Source organism: Zeugodacus cucurbitae, chromosome 2 (genome assembly GCF_028554725.1).
Source record: "Zeugodacus cucurbitae isolate PBARC_wt_2022May chromosome 2, idZeuCucr1.2, whole genome shotgun sequence".
Taxonomy (NCBI): Eukaryota; Metazoa; Arthropoda; class Insecta; order Diptera; family Tephritidae; genus Zeugodacus; species Zeugodacus cucurbitae.
In genome coordinates, this window is record NC_071667.1 from 45,940,110 (window position 1) to 45,958,302 (window position 18,193).

At 35.9% G+C, this 18,193-nt stretch overlaps 1 protein-coding gene across 1 annotated transcript; it reads right to left on the reverse strand.

Annotated features, from left to right (window-relative positions):
- Window positions 1-1,331: 1,331 nt before the first annotated feature.
- LOC105212433 (uncharacterized) lies at window positions 1,332-4,863 on the reverse strand. Its single transcript, XM_029040235.2, has 3 exons — window positions 4,173-4,863; window positions 2,060-2,241; window positions 1,332-1,978 (listed from the first exon to the last, which is right to left on the reverse strand). Exons 1-3 carry the CDS (start codon window positions 4,502-4,504, stop codon window positions 1,332-1,334), a joined length of 1,161 nt encoding a protein of 386 aa, XP_028896068.2. The 5' UTR covers window positions 4,505-4,863.
- Between the last annotated feature and the right edge of the window lie 13,330 nt (window positions 4,864-18,193).

Below are 18,193 nucleotides of genomic sequence, written 5' to 3' on the forward strand. Positions count from 1 at the left end.
CATTTATAGGAGTTCTATGGGTGGGTGCACACAACTTTTCCCCTCGGTCCCATGACATTGGCCAATAAAGAAACGACATCGGTTGAAAAAACGAAGAAAAAACTCGGTAGCATAAATATGAAAATGAGAAATTAAAAGGGCACCTGAATGAAATTGGTTTTGAGCAAAAAGTGTATTTTTAGAACAGACAGCACGTGCGACAGAAAAGTAAAAACGATTCAGTTGGGTTAATACCATCACAGCCAGGTAAAACACTCTTTTTGTGTTCCTCTAAATTTCTTCTCTCCTTGTTCAAAGCACCGTAATTAGTGTGTTTGTCAAAGCGGTAAAATGAAAAACGAAATTAGAAATTGATTGCCATCTAATCAGTGATGATACAACGTAGCTTTGTGGTTTTGTGGCTTTGACATTGGTTGGCTTGTAGCGTCATACAAAGAGTACCGTTAGACAACACAGTTATATATACAAATATATAGAATTCATATGTATGAGTATAAAAAAAAAACTTTTTTAATTGAATTTAAAATGTAATTGAAATTACAATACTGTTAAGCTTCAGCACATATAAACTTAATTGGCTTTATTTTTGAAATTAAACGAATCTGTTCATTAACGGTCTTATGTACTTTGAGTTATATTTCTTTTTTAAATCGACTTCAATCAGACCTTTTTAATACTCAGATCGATATGGATAAGACTTATATAATGCAAAACTAAACATTAATGATGTAATTAATTGATATCGATAATAAAAACTGTTTTAAAAACAAAACGCATATAACACTTTATGGAAAAAACCAACCGATGGTATATGTAATATAGAGGAAAGTATGAAATGATTTGATTTTGAGGAATGATTTTTTATTTTTTTTTATTCTGAAAATCAAAAAAGTTAATTTTTAGGATAAGTAGTGAGACACTGCATTTCTTCACTTTTTAAAAGACACAGATTTAACAATGTGGTCAAAAACCGATATTGAATATAGCGACTAGGGGAAGGGCGCGTTTCTCAATTAATTTTAGCGATATACTTAATTATGCCTGAGATATATGTTGGAATAAAACTTATAAATTAAATAAAGGCAGATTATTTAGAAATATTCCAGGTTGTTATGGAAAACATTTATTTGATAATACATGCATAAACAGCAAGTGTTCTTTATTAAACTCGACTACTTTTAAATACTTAAACATATTTCTACTCTATCTACATAAATATGTACACATAAAATAATTTATTAAACTCAGTACTAAGTAAATACTTAAATGCTCATACATTTACAAGCACTCTTATATAAATGTCTTGAGCCAACAGAAATAGAGAAAAGTCGTTACACCCTCAAATCAACAACTTTCCAACCATTGTGTTCTTGGTTCGTCGTCATGAATTCACCTATTTTCACCTCACCCTCATCGTCATCATAAGCGCTGGGGCCCAGTTTCCCGTTTGTTGACCTCAATTTCCCGCTTCTATTATGAATCATAGCAACTTGCTTCTCATAGTCGTAAAAACGGTCAGGAGGCGGTGTTGTTGCAGTTACTGTTGCGCGTGTTGCATAATCCCGCGGTTTCTCGAAGTTTATTTTACGGTCGTTACGTTTATAAGGTGGATGATGGTGAAGTTCATCGTTTTCGTAGTGATGATTGAAAACACTCGTTTTGCCCGGTAAGTATCCATCGCCAGCACCAAAAGCATGTGCATGAGGGTTGAAGGGTGGCGGTCCCAGAGGAAGTCCACCGCCACCACCGCCGAAAAGTCCAAAGCCACCAAAACCACCTGCACCAGCGCCAGCACTGAGCGCAGTTAAAGCTCCACCAACGCCTAAAAAGCTGCTTAGATAAATGGCAAACTTGGCCAAGAAAAGCGACTTCTTCAGCAGCAAGCAAATACCGGCGAACACAAGTGGCACCAGTGCGACCAAGTTGAATTTAAAGCCGAGCAAAAATGGCAGCAAGTATTGTTTAGTTAAGAGGCGAGCTTTTTATTTACGTTTCAAATGATTATGATGAAAGAAAAAGCTAGTTAATAGTTAAAAGCGCATTTCGAAGCTCAACTTACCAGTTGATGGCTCTTCGTAGCCAAAGTTTCGCTCAACAGTAGACGGATCAAGTACAAACTGCGCAACGCTGTTTGTATCGGCAGTGGGCCCTATCTTGAACATTAATCCTGGATATATTGCATCCATATGCCATTCAAGACCTCGTTGGCCCATAACAGCACCTGCATTTTCCAAAATTCCTCTGCAATTGTAGAAACATATTGTAGTATTCCAAAAGTGTTATTTCTCAGTCATCAAAGAGAGCCACAAGAAGGTCATGGCATCACCCGCTTTTGTTGAAATTTTAGTTATTAACAAAGTTCAAAATGAATGCTACTAGAACACCAACTCGTAATATAACCAATTTGAAGTATCATCAACTTATTTACTTATACAATAAACAGCCAGGCATCAACACAGAATTGTACACTGACGTTGAACAACACCAAAAGCTCCGTCAGGATCGGGAAAGACCTCTCCGAACCGTTCGATACCAAACGAGGTTTCAGACAAGGTGACTCACTATCGTGTGGCTTATTTAGCCTGATGCTAGATAAAATAATACGAGATGCAGGGCTCAATAGAAAAGGTTCAACCTTCAATAAGAGTGTCCAACTGCTGGCATACGCCGATGATATTGATATCATTGGAAACAACAACCGCGCGCCGTTATTTCTGCTTTTTCCAGACTAGATAAAGAAGCGTATGGGTCTGATAGTGAACGAGGACAAGACGAAATATCTTCTGCAATCAAACAAACAGTCAGCGCATTCGCGTCTTGGTTCCCACGTCACTGTTGACAGTCATAACTTTGAAGTTGTAGATAATTTCGTCTCTCTGGGAACCAGTGTTAACAGCAATAACAATGTCAGCCCGGAAATTCAATGCAGAATCATTATTGCCAACAGGTGCTACTTTGGACTGAGTAGGCAATTGAAAAGAAAAGTCCTATCTCGACGATCAAAAACCAAACTATACAAGCCCCTTATCATTCCCGCTTTAATGGTGGAAGCCGAGGAAGAGAAAGACCTTCACTCCGTAGGAAAAACCAGGTGGAAAGCGATCTGGTTTCACTTGGTATTTCCATGTGGCGCCCAACTGCCAAAAGGAATGGAGCGTTGTTGTAAACTTGGCCATAACCGCATAAGTGGTGCCTACTCCGGTTGAGAAGAAGAAGTTTATGTTTTCCTTTTATAAAATCAATTAATTTCCTTTTTGTTTTAAAAATAGTTTAAATTTATGCTTTCACTGATAACTAATAAGGAGGAATCTATTATTTGTGCATCAAATTGGAGGTTTTGTTTATCATAGTTATTATATTTATGACCTGATTTTTCTCAAAAATACACGGTTTGTTCGATAACTCGTTGAAATTTTAAATATGAAGGATAGTCGCTTTTTACAAGTTTCTCTGGAGGCGAATTTCTCACCATTAAAACATGCGGGGCATTATCGATACCTTCTGTAAAATGTCCCATCGTCCAAATTTTGGCTTTATTGGCTGTTACAGTATCAAGCCCATAAACATTATTCAAATTTGCGTCTGCTTGCCTTTCGTTTTCATATTTGACGACTGCTTAAACAATACTGAGTGTCTGATAGGTTCTTTTTAGTACGAAAACGTTATCATTTCAGCGACATATATCGTTACCCGATCGCACTTATATACCGTAGATACTAACTACTAAAGCAATATATTGGAGAAAATAATGGATTATTTTTACTAAGCCCCGAAGCGTGCCAAACGCTATTCGTTGTTTCAATGATATGGTTGTCACAAAATCATGCGACTGTTTCTTTCGCAAACAAACAACCTTTGTTAAGTATGCCTCATCTAGCACCTCCCGCATGGGAAATTATTAATTAGTTTTCGGATTCTCCTTACTTATTCCAGCTACAATTTGTAAATAATAATCGGGTGAAAAGGTTGAAAATGCTATATAAAGCTTGTATCCTTACCCCTGAGCATAGTATAACACTGCCTTATAATGATAATATAATAAATAATAAATAATAATAATAATATTGTAATTTTTACATCGATGGCATAGTATTTTTTTCAACTGTATTAATGGCTGTATTAAGTCGCGAAATATTATTACAATATACCACATTGTTAAATTGTTTATTCACCTAAAATCCACAGGGTCGGTGTCTAAAAAGTTTACCAACGAGCGCGCGGAAATTTTATCATCCTTTGTAGAAACCAAATCTCTAAAGAGTGTATAATTGTCCTGTTCATCGAAGCGTTGCAACAAATTGAGGGCTGTGCGACCGATGCACTCGCGCAAACTCGGGTGCTGCGACTGACGCATGCAGTAACGAAACTGATCAAGTTCACGCGATGAAGGGTCCACATTAGTGACAGCTTGAACGAAAGTTATGCACACAATCAAAGCTAGCGTTTCGGAAACCCAGCACAAGGATAGCATTTTACGATTTGGAATTATTAACTTTTCACTCATCTGACACTTTTGATTCCCGGCGGTGTAGGCGTTGGAAGTTTTGACGTTCAACTGAAATGGCCAGCTTGTTGGCTACACAGATTTATAGTATACGACAGGTGGATTACACCGTTACTCTTGTAAAATGTTTACTGCTCTGCAGTCTGAATTTTTGGTAGACACGCCAATACATGCGCAAATCCATGTATATTTATGGTGCTTTGTTGAGTATGTGTAGTCTGACCGAAAAATCACCGTTGTACATACGTAATTCGCTAGGGTCGTCTACACAAACAACGACGCATACCCACACCCACGCACTGACGCCAAAACAAAAAAAACAGATCAGAGCTTCGGATTTTCGCACATTAAATACGTAATAGCATCGAAGCCGAATTTTAGAAAAATGAAAGAAAACGAGGAAAACAAACGAAACCAAAAGTCAGCTGCGGAAACTGTCAGTCGGTGTGTGTATGTGTGGCGACGACGTTTGTGACCGGCTTATTGGCCGTTGCTTGCCATTTGTCTTTTTGCTCGTACGAGTATTAGAGGCTTTCGCGGAGTCAAAACGCTGCTTGCTGCACCCATTGCCATGGTCAGTGCACGCCGTTGGCGTCTAAAAAAGCTAACATTAAATCTTGCTTGTGGATTTTCGGATTTTCAGATTTTCGCAGTTTTCGCTCGCGTCCGCTCCATTATGTAAGCGCGCTCCATTAGGGGCATATGTATAAAAACGGTGTTTGTGTGCTACTGTGTTTAGCCGACCGATCTGTTATGCATTCAGCGCAGATTTTAAGCTAATGATAAATGAAAATGGCCAAAGTTATGAAATTTGCACATCTGTTAGCGATGTGTGACTTTAAAAGCGGCAAAAGTGATTGTCTGGACGCATACATTGTACGCACACCGTTAGTTGCAACTATGTGGTGAGTGATGACTTGTGGGTGGACGGCGATGATATTTGGGTCGTAGAAATTGTGTCTGTTTAGTTTACATTGTATTTGCTTCTTCGTTAGGCATGTGAATTTGCTGAAATACTGAAATAGTTCAAATTGACTTTTGTATAGAGAACACAATTATACATATAAAGTTTAACGGTGTATTGTTGGTGTATTATATCAACAGTTAAAAAATAATGTTGCCTGCCTTTGTACTCGTTTAGCAATTATTATTGGATAATATTCGACCGAATAGACCATATCCAGCACGCAGTGAAGAAAATATAGCAGCCACTGTGAGTGTACACGAAGGCCGTTGAGAATCGTTTCGGCGCCGTTCGTGGAATAGTTCTTGGCGCATTGTACGTCGAGATCTTAAATTGAAAGCGAGCCAAGCCCCATTTATTGATCAATGGGTATGTAAACAAGCAAAATTGCCACATTTGGGACGAAAATCAACCTGAAGAGATGCAAGACCTGCCATTTCAACCAGAAAATAACAAAAACAACGGTTTGATGTGGTTTGTTGGGTGGTGAAATCATCGGTCTATATTTCTTCAAAAATGGTGCGGGTGAAACCATAACCGTCAATGGCAACCGTTATCGTGCCATGAAACCGACTATTTGATACTTGAAATTGAAGCTCTTGATCTCGGCGACATTTGGTTTCACGGCACCACTTCCCACACATCGCATCAATCAATGGATTTATTGAGTGAGAAGATAATTTTACGTTTTGGGCCGGTCGATTGGCCACCAAGGTGTGATTTAGACTTTTTCCTGTGGAGATATGTAAAGTCTAAAGTCTATGCGAACAATACCGCTTCGATAAAAGCCTGGGAGCAAGGTATTACGCCAGTTACCAGTCGAAATTCGTACGAGTCATCGAAAATTGAAATCATTTGAGACAACCGCGACCAACGTTTGAAATAGATAGTCTCTAAAAATGTATGCCAAAGAATGTTCTTTGATGAAAAACTTTCCCCATTAAATTTGAATTTTCTGTGTTTTTTCTTTAAGAAGGTAGGGAACCTCGAAATGGATCACCGTTATTAAGTCTACAGGAAAGATAGAGTCCATTTGAAATACTCTTTTCATGCTTAATTCTGTCAACTCATGTTTATCTTTAGTTGATTTTGAGTTATCTATGAGTAGAACTTTGGAGTTAAATTTTAAGTTGAAAATATTTTTTTAGTTTAGACTCTATTATTGTTATATTTAATTGAATATGCATGTATATTTTTTTCAAAACCTTTACATACAAAAAACATGCCATCTCTATTTATAGTACAATTTTTAGTACAAACAAATTGTTCGTACGGAAAATTATCGACTTAAAACAATTTACTTCGCTAATGTTACACTGTCATAACTGCTTTTACCTTCGAATTCAATTCACTATTTTTTCTAGTTTTCTGTTCAACTCACCACTGCTCATTAAACTAATGGTCATTACATCAACTCCATGTAATCGCTTAATTTGAAAAACTAACATTAAAGTAATTTGATCAAATATTTGGCTTGTGAGTTGACCTTGTATCTTCCACAATGGTTTAGGTAATTACCCTAACCAAACCTTTGTGGTTATGATGGTAATAATAAACACCGAAGTGTACGTGTGGGCCCCAACCTAGCGTTCTCATTAAAAGTTTGTATTCATAAATACATACAAGTCAAAAATTTAGAATTTGCCTTTGAATCTTCCCTAGCCATTATCGAGAACATTAGCATGTGACTTAAAAATGTTGCCACATTTTATATAATTGGGTCATGATGTTTTCACCTTCCACATTTTACGACAGCGTTTATGCTTCGCAGATGGCTGAGGTAAATATGCGCACATGCATATGTGGGCGTGTATTAAAGTTTAGCTCCCAAAAGTAATCAAAATTCTTGCCTGTCTAGGGTGCTATCGGGTGTAGAGACGAACTTATATACATATGTACATGAACGCTCAAGTTTGTTTACTGTCGTGAAATGTGTCTTTGTGATGCTAAAGCTTGTATGTTAATTTTCCTTCGGGATAATGTCAACTATAACATAGAAAAGCAAAAAATGACTCATGGCGTTCTTTCTGCACATCGATAGAAAGTTGCAAAGAATCCGCTAGACTGAGTAAAATACTATCTAAAGAACACAGCAATACTGCCTACATAAAGGCAGATGGAAGTGCGAGGACCTCCTCTGCAAAGGATCTTTGGATGTTCTCACTAAAACGCATTTCCCAGGGAATCAGCAAACGGCAATAACGAAATACTCCTCCAACTTAACGGCGGAGGGGTGAAGCAGTAGCATATGCAGACGATATAGTGTTGTTGGTATCAGGCATGTTTCCATCAACAGTCAGCGAGATTATGGAAATAGCACTACGCAGGCTAAACATATGAGCTACAAACAATGGACTAGGTGTTAACCCTAATAAAACAGAACTTAAAACAGAACTGATGCTTTTCACAAGCCATTCGCCATATATTCGGCATAAAGTTCAATAGAATAACGAAAATCATCATAAATAGTATATGGGGACTGAGGTAATTCCTAAACCGATTTCACTCGTTTTCACCACCAAGATACAACGTATCGAAGACTATACGCTCACTTAATTTAATATTACTTATAATTAGGTATATGGGATCTGGGGGAAGTTATGACCCAATTTTTACCATTTCAGGTACAGAGAGAAACTGTTATAAGAAAAAAATTCAGAGGGAATGAATTACATTAAAATATCTGAGGGATTTACCTGTATTTTCGGTGAAAAATTAACCTTAGGCACTGAGTTCTTCATGTTTGATATCAGGGGCCTTGAAAAGTCATGGTTCGATTTTGACAATTTTTCCACAAGTGATGTCACAGCTCAAATACAGTATTTGTGTAAAGTTTTATTCCGCTAGCTTCATTGGTTCCTTATGAATACATTATAAAGTGAACGAATCAGATGGAATTCAAAATTGGGTTATATGGGAAGTAGACGTAGTTGTGAACCGATTTCGCCCATATTCCACCCGTGTCATCAGGGTGTCAAGAAAGTGTTATGTACCGAATTTCATTGAAATCGGTCGAATAGTTCTTGAGATATGGTTTTTGACCCATAAGTGGGCGACGTAAAAAATCTCAGTGCAGCTTTCTTCTGCCTTTTCTTATGTAAAATTTGGTGTTTCTGACGTTTTTCGTTAGGGAGTTAACCCACTTTTAGTAATTTTCAACCTAACCTTTGTATGGGAGGTGGGCGTGGTTATTATCCGATTTCTTTCATTTTTGGACTGTATAAGGAAATGGCTAAAAGAAACGACTGCAGAAAGTTTGGCTTATATGGCTTTATTGGTTTGCGAGTTATATACAAAAAACCTATTTGGGGGCGGGGTCACGCCCACTTTTCCAAACAAATTACATCCAAATGTGCCCCTCCCTAATGGGATCCTATGTTCCAAATTTCATTTTCATAACTTTATTTATGGCTTAGTTATGACACTGTATAGGTTTTCGGTTTCCTTCATTTTGTGGGCGTGGCAGTGGACCGATTTTGCCCATTTTCGAAAGCAACCTCCTCAGGGTGCCAAGGAACATGTGTTCCAAGTTTCATTAAGATATCTTAATTTTTACTCAAGTTATCGCTTGCACGGACAGACGGACAGACGGACAGACATCCGGATTTCAAATCTACTCGTCATCCTGATCATTTATGTATATATAACCCCATATCTAACTCTTATATTTCTTGGTGACACAAACAACCGTTATGTGAACAAAACTATGATACTCTGTGCAACAGGTTGCGAGAGTATAAAAAGAACAAAGAAAGCCTATATGGCCTACTACACTTGTAAAAGAGTTGTTAGCAGGAATTGGGGCCTTAAGCCTCGTATAATCATGTGGATGTATACGGCTGTCATTAGACCAATACTTACTTATGGAGCGCTGGTATGGTGGAATACAAAGGGCGGCATGTGCAGGAGTAACTGAAGCAATCAAGTCATGTCCGACTGATGCGCTTAATGTGATCCTGCATCAACTACTCATAGATATTCATATTCACAAAATAGCAGCATGTTCTGCAATAAGAATAAAGGAATTAGGAGGTTGGAACCAGAAGAACTATGGACATAGTGATATTCTAAACCAACTCAGAATACAAGTCTATAACTCAGACTATATTCTCCCCAAGCTGGATTTCAATAGTAACTTCCAGGTGAGGATACCCTCTAGACGAGAATGGAGAAGGGGAAGAATAGTGGAGGAAGATACCATCTCAGTATATACCGACGGGTACAAAATGGACTGCGGTGTAGGCACGGGTCTATTTTCCGATGATCTAGACATTTCTCTCTCTATCCGTTTACCAAACTCGGCTAGTATCTTCCAAGCGGAAGTTCTAGGCATTGAGAAGGCCTGTGAAGCTCTATTGGAAAACTATGAGAGGATACATAAAGCAACAATATATACGGATAGCCAAGCGGCTCTCCTGGCCCATGACTAATTCAATAATTGTCCTAAATTGCAAGAAGGCGCTGAAGTCGCTAGAAGACAAGCTCATCCTAGACTTGGTATGGGTTCCCGGCCACAGGAACATTTTCGGCAACGAAAAAGCAGACGAGCTGGCAAAGACAGGGGCTTGTCTGAACGAATCGGAGACAGAATTAATACCAAGCCCGCTAGGCTCGATCAGAAGAGAGCTTAATTTACAATTTCAACAATTAGCAAATAACAGAAAAATACAACTAAATGCAAAATAACCAAACAGATATGGCCAAAATATGGCATGAAGAGAACTAACGACTTATTAAATAAGTCAAGAAACAATATTTTCATACTAACTGCTACCATTACAGGCCACTGCACAGTGGTTGGGCTTGTATGAAGGTGCGGTCATAAATACTTTCCATTGAGATATCGCTTTGAAATTTTCACCAAAAATCTAGAAAATTATTTAAAATTATTTTTAAATTTAAAAAAATTGGCTCCATCGGACTACTAGGTCCTATAGCTCCCATAGAACTGTAATTGCCATTATATGGCAATCATGCGCAAAAATACTTCTCATGGTCATGGTCGGAGCGTCAAAACTTTCAGTAAGGCTTTGTAAAAACATTTAAGAAAGCGATAAACAAGCTGAACATGATTTGTCGTTATAGTTTCCCCCGTCCAACCCCCACATATCATATAAAAAAGTCATGTAGGAAAAAAGCAAATTATCAACCAATTTAATACAGTTCATTTTCAACAGTCATTATAATTAGAAGAAACACTTATAATGCATCCTCTAGTAAACCGTACATAGATTGAAATAAAGATGGTTTATCCTTCTTTCCAAGCTTTTTTAGTCCAATTATAATGAGTTTGAACTTAAAAATAGTTAATTCAAAGGCCATTTTTATTTTGACGATTACTTCTACTTCTGCTAATTTCCGCACCTAACTTTAACACTTTTATTACCTTAAGACTCTGGTAAAGACAATGTAAAATAAATATAACGGGGGATCGCGGGGGAACACAACTAAAACTTTATGTAAACACATTGAAGACATTGAAGACGCAGACTAATTTCACAAAAAATAAAAATCACGTTAGTCTTAATTAATTTCACAAGTTAAAATAAATACCTTTAGCTTCAAAAGCCATTAAAAATAATCTTGATTCGTTAACCTGAACAATTACCAGAACTATTTGAAGTGCGTTGTTGCTGCGAATTAAAAAAAAAATGTCTGATGTGCTTTAAAAAAATACAGTTGTTCATGCGTTTAACTCTATTTTTAGAAAGTACCGTTAGATTTTTGGGAAAACCCGGTTTGAAAATAAGAAGTTTGGACAATTTAGAGGCCATCGGTTTACATGTTGTCAAAAAATCGGGAGATGGATTTTTTGATTTTTGGCCTACGGCGGAACCACTGAATAATTGAAATCTTACAACGATTGTATTTAGTCCAATAAGCAATAATTTTTTTGCAAATGTAACCAATAAAAATGTTAAGTTTTTTCATCTCTACTGCGTAGCCTTTGTTTTTAATGCTTTGTTCTACCAAACCAAATTTGAGCAACAGTAAGACGACAGCTTAAGATATAGACGAATATAAACATATGGGCAAATATCGGCAACTACACCTAACATTTTTATTACCTTAAAACATTGACAAATACACTGATAACACTCATAAAGGGGGGATCGTGGGGTAACATAACTAAATTTCTATTTAAACATGAAAATTACGTTAAAAAAATACACAAAAAAAGTATAATCAATCAAAAATACACAACAAATAATAAATCAATAAAATTAATTTCAAAAGATGAATTTGTTAAAGTAAATACCTGCAACAATAAAATTCATTTTAAATAATCAAAATCGGACCTCTATAGGAAACGTTTGACCACTTTGAAATTCAATTTTGTTTTCACGAAAAGCTAACTTAGCGCAGTTTCGCTAGAAAATTGAACAGTTTATCACGCTTTGCATTCTATTTTTAGAATGTCCCGTTAGATTTGCAGTAAAAACCGGTTTGCCATGAAGAAGCTTGGACATTTTAGAGACGATTTGGTAACTTTTCGGAAATTTTTGTTGTTATGAATTTTTTGAATTTTGTCCTATGGGCGCAACCACTGTGCACTGGCCATTTGGAGAACATGCGTCGAAAATGGGTATGCCCTACAATAACATATGCCGAAGCTGCGAGCTAACAGGGAATAAAGAAACAATTTTCCACTTCCTCTGTGAACGCCCAGCCCTATCGCAGATCCGTCACAGAACACTGGGATTCCATCAAGCATCAAACCTCGAATGGATGTCTACAAAAAGCATAATGGATATAAGTAGCTTCATCGAAAACACAAAATGGTTTGAACGAGAAGCTTAAAGATGACAGCAAATATAAAAAAAGGTCAACGACTAGTGCATCAAAATGGCACAGATAGTGCTAATTGAGACCGAACTAAAACAGGGCAGCACTCCTACCTACCTACCTATAACATACTAATAAAGGCATAAAAACTGTGGATGTTGAGAACGAATTTGCGAAGTATTTGGCGAAAGGAAAAGAGCGCGACGAATGACATGTCTATAAAGAATAATAATGTTGTCAAAAAGAACAAGCTACAGGTTTCTATTGTCAATGTGAAAACCCCAACATGTATTGAAAAAATTAATTTAAGTTAATGGAAATGTTCATGAGCAATTTTCAACTTTTTCACGAATAATCTTACAAGCTAAAGTTCCTGAATTTTATTTTGTTATTTTAGTTTCCTACTCATGTTAGATATGTTGGTTCTCCACGATTTAGATTCGGAACAATGAATGGCATAGGAATAAAATCTGAATAAATGAAACATTTTTTGGAGAAATTCTTCTCAATTATTTAACATTTTAAATTTTGTTTTATTTAACACAGTAGATATTTTTCAATTAGCCCATACTAAAAATGTTATAGAAGCATAAGGCCTTAAATAATGCTTTTTTCATAGCAGTTTGATGGGTCACAAGTTCGTATTTTATGCAAAATATAAAATGGCCCAAATATTTCCTCGTTAAGAAAACTTGGAATTACTTTGGAGTTTTATTGATCGGTATATTAGTGGGACCCGTTTCAGTATAAATTAGTCAACGCCAAAAATCGTTTTAATTATAACTTAAGTTAGCGACGATTTTACTTAGTCTGGCCATAAATTCTGTTACTAAGTTTACAATACATCAATAGCATTTCGAATACAATTTTTTGCAGTGCTTATTTAATATATTATTAGCATTTTTTTTGTGGGGTACGACCTGTGCAACCAACATTGATATAATTCAGAGATTCCAATCTAAAATGCTTAGAACAATCACGGGTTCACCATGGTACATGCGTAACGAAAATATCCATAAAGATCTTGATATTCCTATGATAAAGAAGGAGATAGAGGACAGCAGAAATAAATATATTTCTAAACTTCGTGAACATCTAAGCCCATTGGCTAATGCCTTGGAACATTCCTGCTATCAAACACGTTTAAAAAGGAGAGATCTACCAGCCTATTAGAGAGCACCGTTCTACCAAAACAGCTCAACCACATTCCTGAGCTTTTTTAAATAGATTTAAGATTTTATTACTTATTGTTAGGCTTTCAACAAAGCAGATTCAATAAATAAAGAAAAATGTATAATAAAAAAAAATTTAAATAATGTACTGAACTTTTGCAAAAGTTAAATTTACGTATTACAGCATCAATATCGAAAAAGAAGTAGGACAATTCTTTACTTAAGTTAGTATGATGAACATAAATTAGTAAAAAAAGGTGCGTGGAGTCCCTACGCGCGGAAGAAGTTATATTTACTTCTTAGTGATATTCCAAGAAATGCATATCATTTTGTATGAAAGAAAACTAGCGAGAGGGAAAGGATAAAAATATGGTGGAGTGACCAACACTTTCTTAAATTCACATTTTATAAATTTATTATGCACATTTTATAAAGCAAAGTACAAATTAATTATCATTTCTGGGTTCTGACGGATTGATATCTATAATATTTACAATTGGATTATGATAACTAAAATACTATACGAGGGCTGCTATATATATTTCTGGCCTAATAATGAAAATAGGAGTATTTATCAACGAAAATGGTTTTATTGTTTTTCAAAATATTCTCCATCAAGATTTATTCACTTTTGCATGCGCTCAAACCAATTTTCGAAGCACTTTTTTTAGCCTTTTTTTGAGCGATTGTCAAATTGGGCAGTATCCAACGAGAACAAACCTTTTTTACGGCCAGGTGTTCATGCAATATCGAATGTATGCTGGTAGGAGAAATGCATAGGCATGCCTCTATTTGAAGGTATGTTACATGACGGTCTTGCATTATCAGTTCACATGTCGATGTTTTCTGGCACAACGGCTGTTTTTGGACGACCTTCACTGAATTCGTCTTTGAGCGATAATGCGCAAGCATACAATCTTACATATGCGTACACATGTTAATATGTCACCAACCAAAAAATTAAACATTGTTCTACAAAAACAAGAATTGCTCAAATAGCATAAGCATGGCAAGTGCTTTATTTATTCACTCATTCACTCTCTCTCTCTCTCGCGTTAATTCCCTCTCCACTGAAGCGTTAAACAATTATAGCAACCTTTTCCGAAGTCGTATAAGAAGTATAACTTCAAAAAAGTGGCGAAACTGCATATGTCTAAAGATACCGGCCATAACCCTAGAACCTTAATGTACTTAAACTGGAATTGCACAAGTGTGTCATGCTGTAATAATTTTACAATAAAATGGAATGGAATTTTCTTTTAAGATTATGTACTCTACTTAAGGAGTAAATAGTATGATTAAAGTAATCAACTTACGCTGCAAATGGCTTTTTATAACGTACGTTATCGTTAGTGTTCTAGGATTAAATATCTTTGTTATATATGTATGTATGCATACACATATGCAATCCAAGTAGCTGTCAAATATACTTCTGACGTTTATCCTAAGAAAACATCTTTCCCATTTCGGTATCCATTCCATACCTCCATTGCAACTAAGTAAGCTCCACTTTGCAACGACATACGAATATTAAATACATTGAATATATGGCATGCTTTTAGGCGCCAGATTTAAGCTTACGAACATCTTTATTTATGCCATACACAAATAGCAATAACAAAAGCACCATATTAAAGTAATAAGAGCCCAGACTATAATGGCAAAGCAAAAACAAATTTAAACACATCTTCCAGGTAGAATTAGTTTCTTTACGTTACGTTAATTTTTCAAAAATTATGTTGTACACCCTAGTTTTGTATACTTTTCAAATTTCAAAACTCTTTGTTGTAGAAGTCAATTTCCGGCAACCATTTACTTTGTTATGAATATATTCTACTAAAAATTTTTATTCTGGCTACTTAATTTATAGTATTGGTACATATGTAACTATGTGGAAAGCTTCCTAATGAGACATTTCTCTATGTAACAGGAAATTTTGTTTTTATTTAACTTTGTGCCAGTGCTTAAACTAATAGTATAAAAAATAAACAATCTTGAAAATGGTGGAACAGCGGGAAAGAATATAATTCATTTTTTTATGAGTACTTATATTTTTTTATATTATATATGTATGTGCATACTTATATATATAACATTATATACAAGCATGCGGCACTTAAAACATATGGAATTCTCAGAAGTTTGCAGGAAAGCCCGAAAATGAAATGAAATTAATTGAAAAACTTTTTGTCCTTCGACTTTCGCAAATTTGTTTTCACTCTTCCTTAACATCGCTTATGCTTGTATATTTTGACTCAGCGTATTCCATAATTTGACGTGCGTCCTAAATATTTTCAGCAATTATAAACTACCAGCTAATTTATAACTACAAATTGGACTTTGATAAATTAGTGTTTGTATGAAATAGTTAGTTAATGGAATCAGCTTTGACGCAATACGAAAGTGTTTGCATTTTAGTCAGCATTTGAATTCTTGGTTGTGAAAAGAAATCGCCAGTGTAATCAAAAGGCGAACGTTAAAATTGTTTTTGGGAGTTTCAACGTAGCCTACTTTGCATTTATTTCATTAGCTGGGTCAAACGTATTGAGATTGTCCAAAATTTTTATTTTTGTGTGTTGAAATTAAGTACTCTTTAAGACAAGATTTTCAAAATTATAAACCAGTTTTTGAATGATGTTTTACCAAGTCTTTCAGGGTCAAAGATATACAGTTGAGATAAATCGATCAGGTACTAATATTCCGATATTATTCGACATGATAATGAAATATGTTTCGAGTCGACCAAGTCGATGTTGTTTTTGGATAAATTCGAAATCAGTGGCAACAAAGTGCATTGTGGAGCATTTTTCTTTTACTACTCACGTGCAATACTAAAAGTGCTTTACATGCACCGCCGTATACACAGCAAACCATGCTGCTAAATAGAGCACGATAAACTTACTAATAAGTAAATGCAAACTTATTTATGGCAAATTTATGCGCTTTCGATTTTGCGTCAAAATCCAATTTCCACGCCTAATTTAAACTCTGAACTCCTGTTCGATGGCAGTATTCGAGAATATTATGTGCAAACAACAAACCAAAAGCATAGTTATTCACACACAAACTTTCCCCGTAATGAACCATGCCATAGCTTGCACTTGAGCGTTCAATAGAAACGTCAATGAATTGCGAATTATTTCACACTCGTATATATGTATATTCATATATACATAGTGTATACATAGGTATATAAATATATTCCAACATGCAACACTTGAGCAACACGAATATGAGTGTATACGGTGGCATCGTCCTTTAATTACTCTTGGTACAGCTGCATCACAAAGCTCAAAGACATCCAAGCGAATGTTTACCAAGCGTATTCAACGCTTTATGTGCCCACTTTGTTGGGAAACAGTAAACTGGTCAGGACAAGTACTAGCTTACAACTGGATTTCTTCGAAATTAACTACTCTGGAAAGCATTAGACTTACATACACACATGGGACGGCATATAACGGGTGATTTTTTTGAGGTTAGGATTTTCATGCATTAGTATTTGACAGATCACGTGGGATTTCAGACATGGTGTCAAAGAGAAAGATGCTCAGTATGCTTTGACATTTCATCATGAATAGACTTACTAACGAGCAACGCTTGCAAATCATTGAATTTTATTACCAAAATCAGTGTTCGGTTCGAAATGTTTTTATCGACAAATTTTGTTCAGCGATGAGGCTCATTTCTGGTTGAATGGCTACGTAAATAAGCAAAATTGCCGCATTTGGGGTGAAGAGCAACCAGAAGCCGTTCAAGAACTGCCCATGCATCCCGAAAAATGCACTGTTTGGTGTGGTTTGTACGCTGGTGGAATCATTGGACCGTATTTTTTCAAAGATGCTGTTGGACGCAACGTTACGGTGAATGGCGATCGCTATCGTTCGATGCTAACAAACTTTTTGTTGCCAAAAATGGAAGAACTGAACTTGGTTGACATGTGGTTTCAACAAGATGGCGCTACATGCCACACAGCTCGCGATTCTATGGCCATTTTGAGGGAAAACTTCGGAGAACAATTCATCTCAAGAAATGGACCCGTAAGTTGGCCACCAAGATCATGCGATTTAACGCCTTTAGACTATTTTTTGTGGGGCTACGTCAAGTCTAAAGTCTACAGAAATAAGCCAGCAACTATTCCAGCTTTGGAAGACAACATTTCCGAAGAAATTCGGGCTATTCCGGCCGAAATGCTCGAAAAAGTTGCCCAAAATTGGACTTTCCGAATGGACCACCTAAGACGCAGCCGCGGTCAACATTTAAATGAAATTATCTTCAAAAAGTAAATGTCATGAACCAATCTAACGTTTCAAATAAAGAACCGATGAGATTTTGCAAATTTTTAAATTTTTTAAAAAAAGTTATCAAGCTCTTAAAAAATCACCCTTTATAAATATTTTTTCAAAAAGTACTAGAAAGTACCCTAACTAAATCGAAATCAAAATTTTAACTGAGAACACAAATCAAACTAGATATTTGATTTAAACTAGCATCAAACTGAACTAAGAAGATCACTTGTTTGTATAGAAAAGTCAATCAACGACTATTTGTAGGTGTTGTACAGAATTTAGTAGTCAGTATAACTGACTGATTTTACTTCAATTACTGCTAGCATATTGTAAATGCGTATAAAGTATGATATCAGTACATAGATACACTATTTAGAAATGACAGTAATTTGGTTACGTCCATATATTCACATGAGCAGATGAAACCTGGCTAATTTACTTTCATATTTACTCACACATAAATAAATACTCACATACA

What these genes read in the sequence shown, in the direction of transcription:
- LOC105212433 (XM_029040235.2), bottom strand. Translation starts at nt 4,504, where the DNA reads ATGAGTGAAAAGTTAATAATTCCAAATCGTAAAATGCTATCCTTGTGC. An exon ending in ACCGACCCTGTGGATTTTAG is followed by an intron (nt 2,242 to 4,172) that starts GTGAATAAACAA and finishes CTACAATTGCAG; the next exon opens with AGGAATTTTGGAAAATGCAG. An exon ending in CTACGAAGAGCCATCAACTG is followed by an intron (nt 1,979 to 2,059) that starts GTAAGTTGAGCT and finishes GTAAATAAAAAG; the next exon opens with CTCGCCTCTTAACTAAACAA.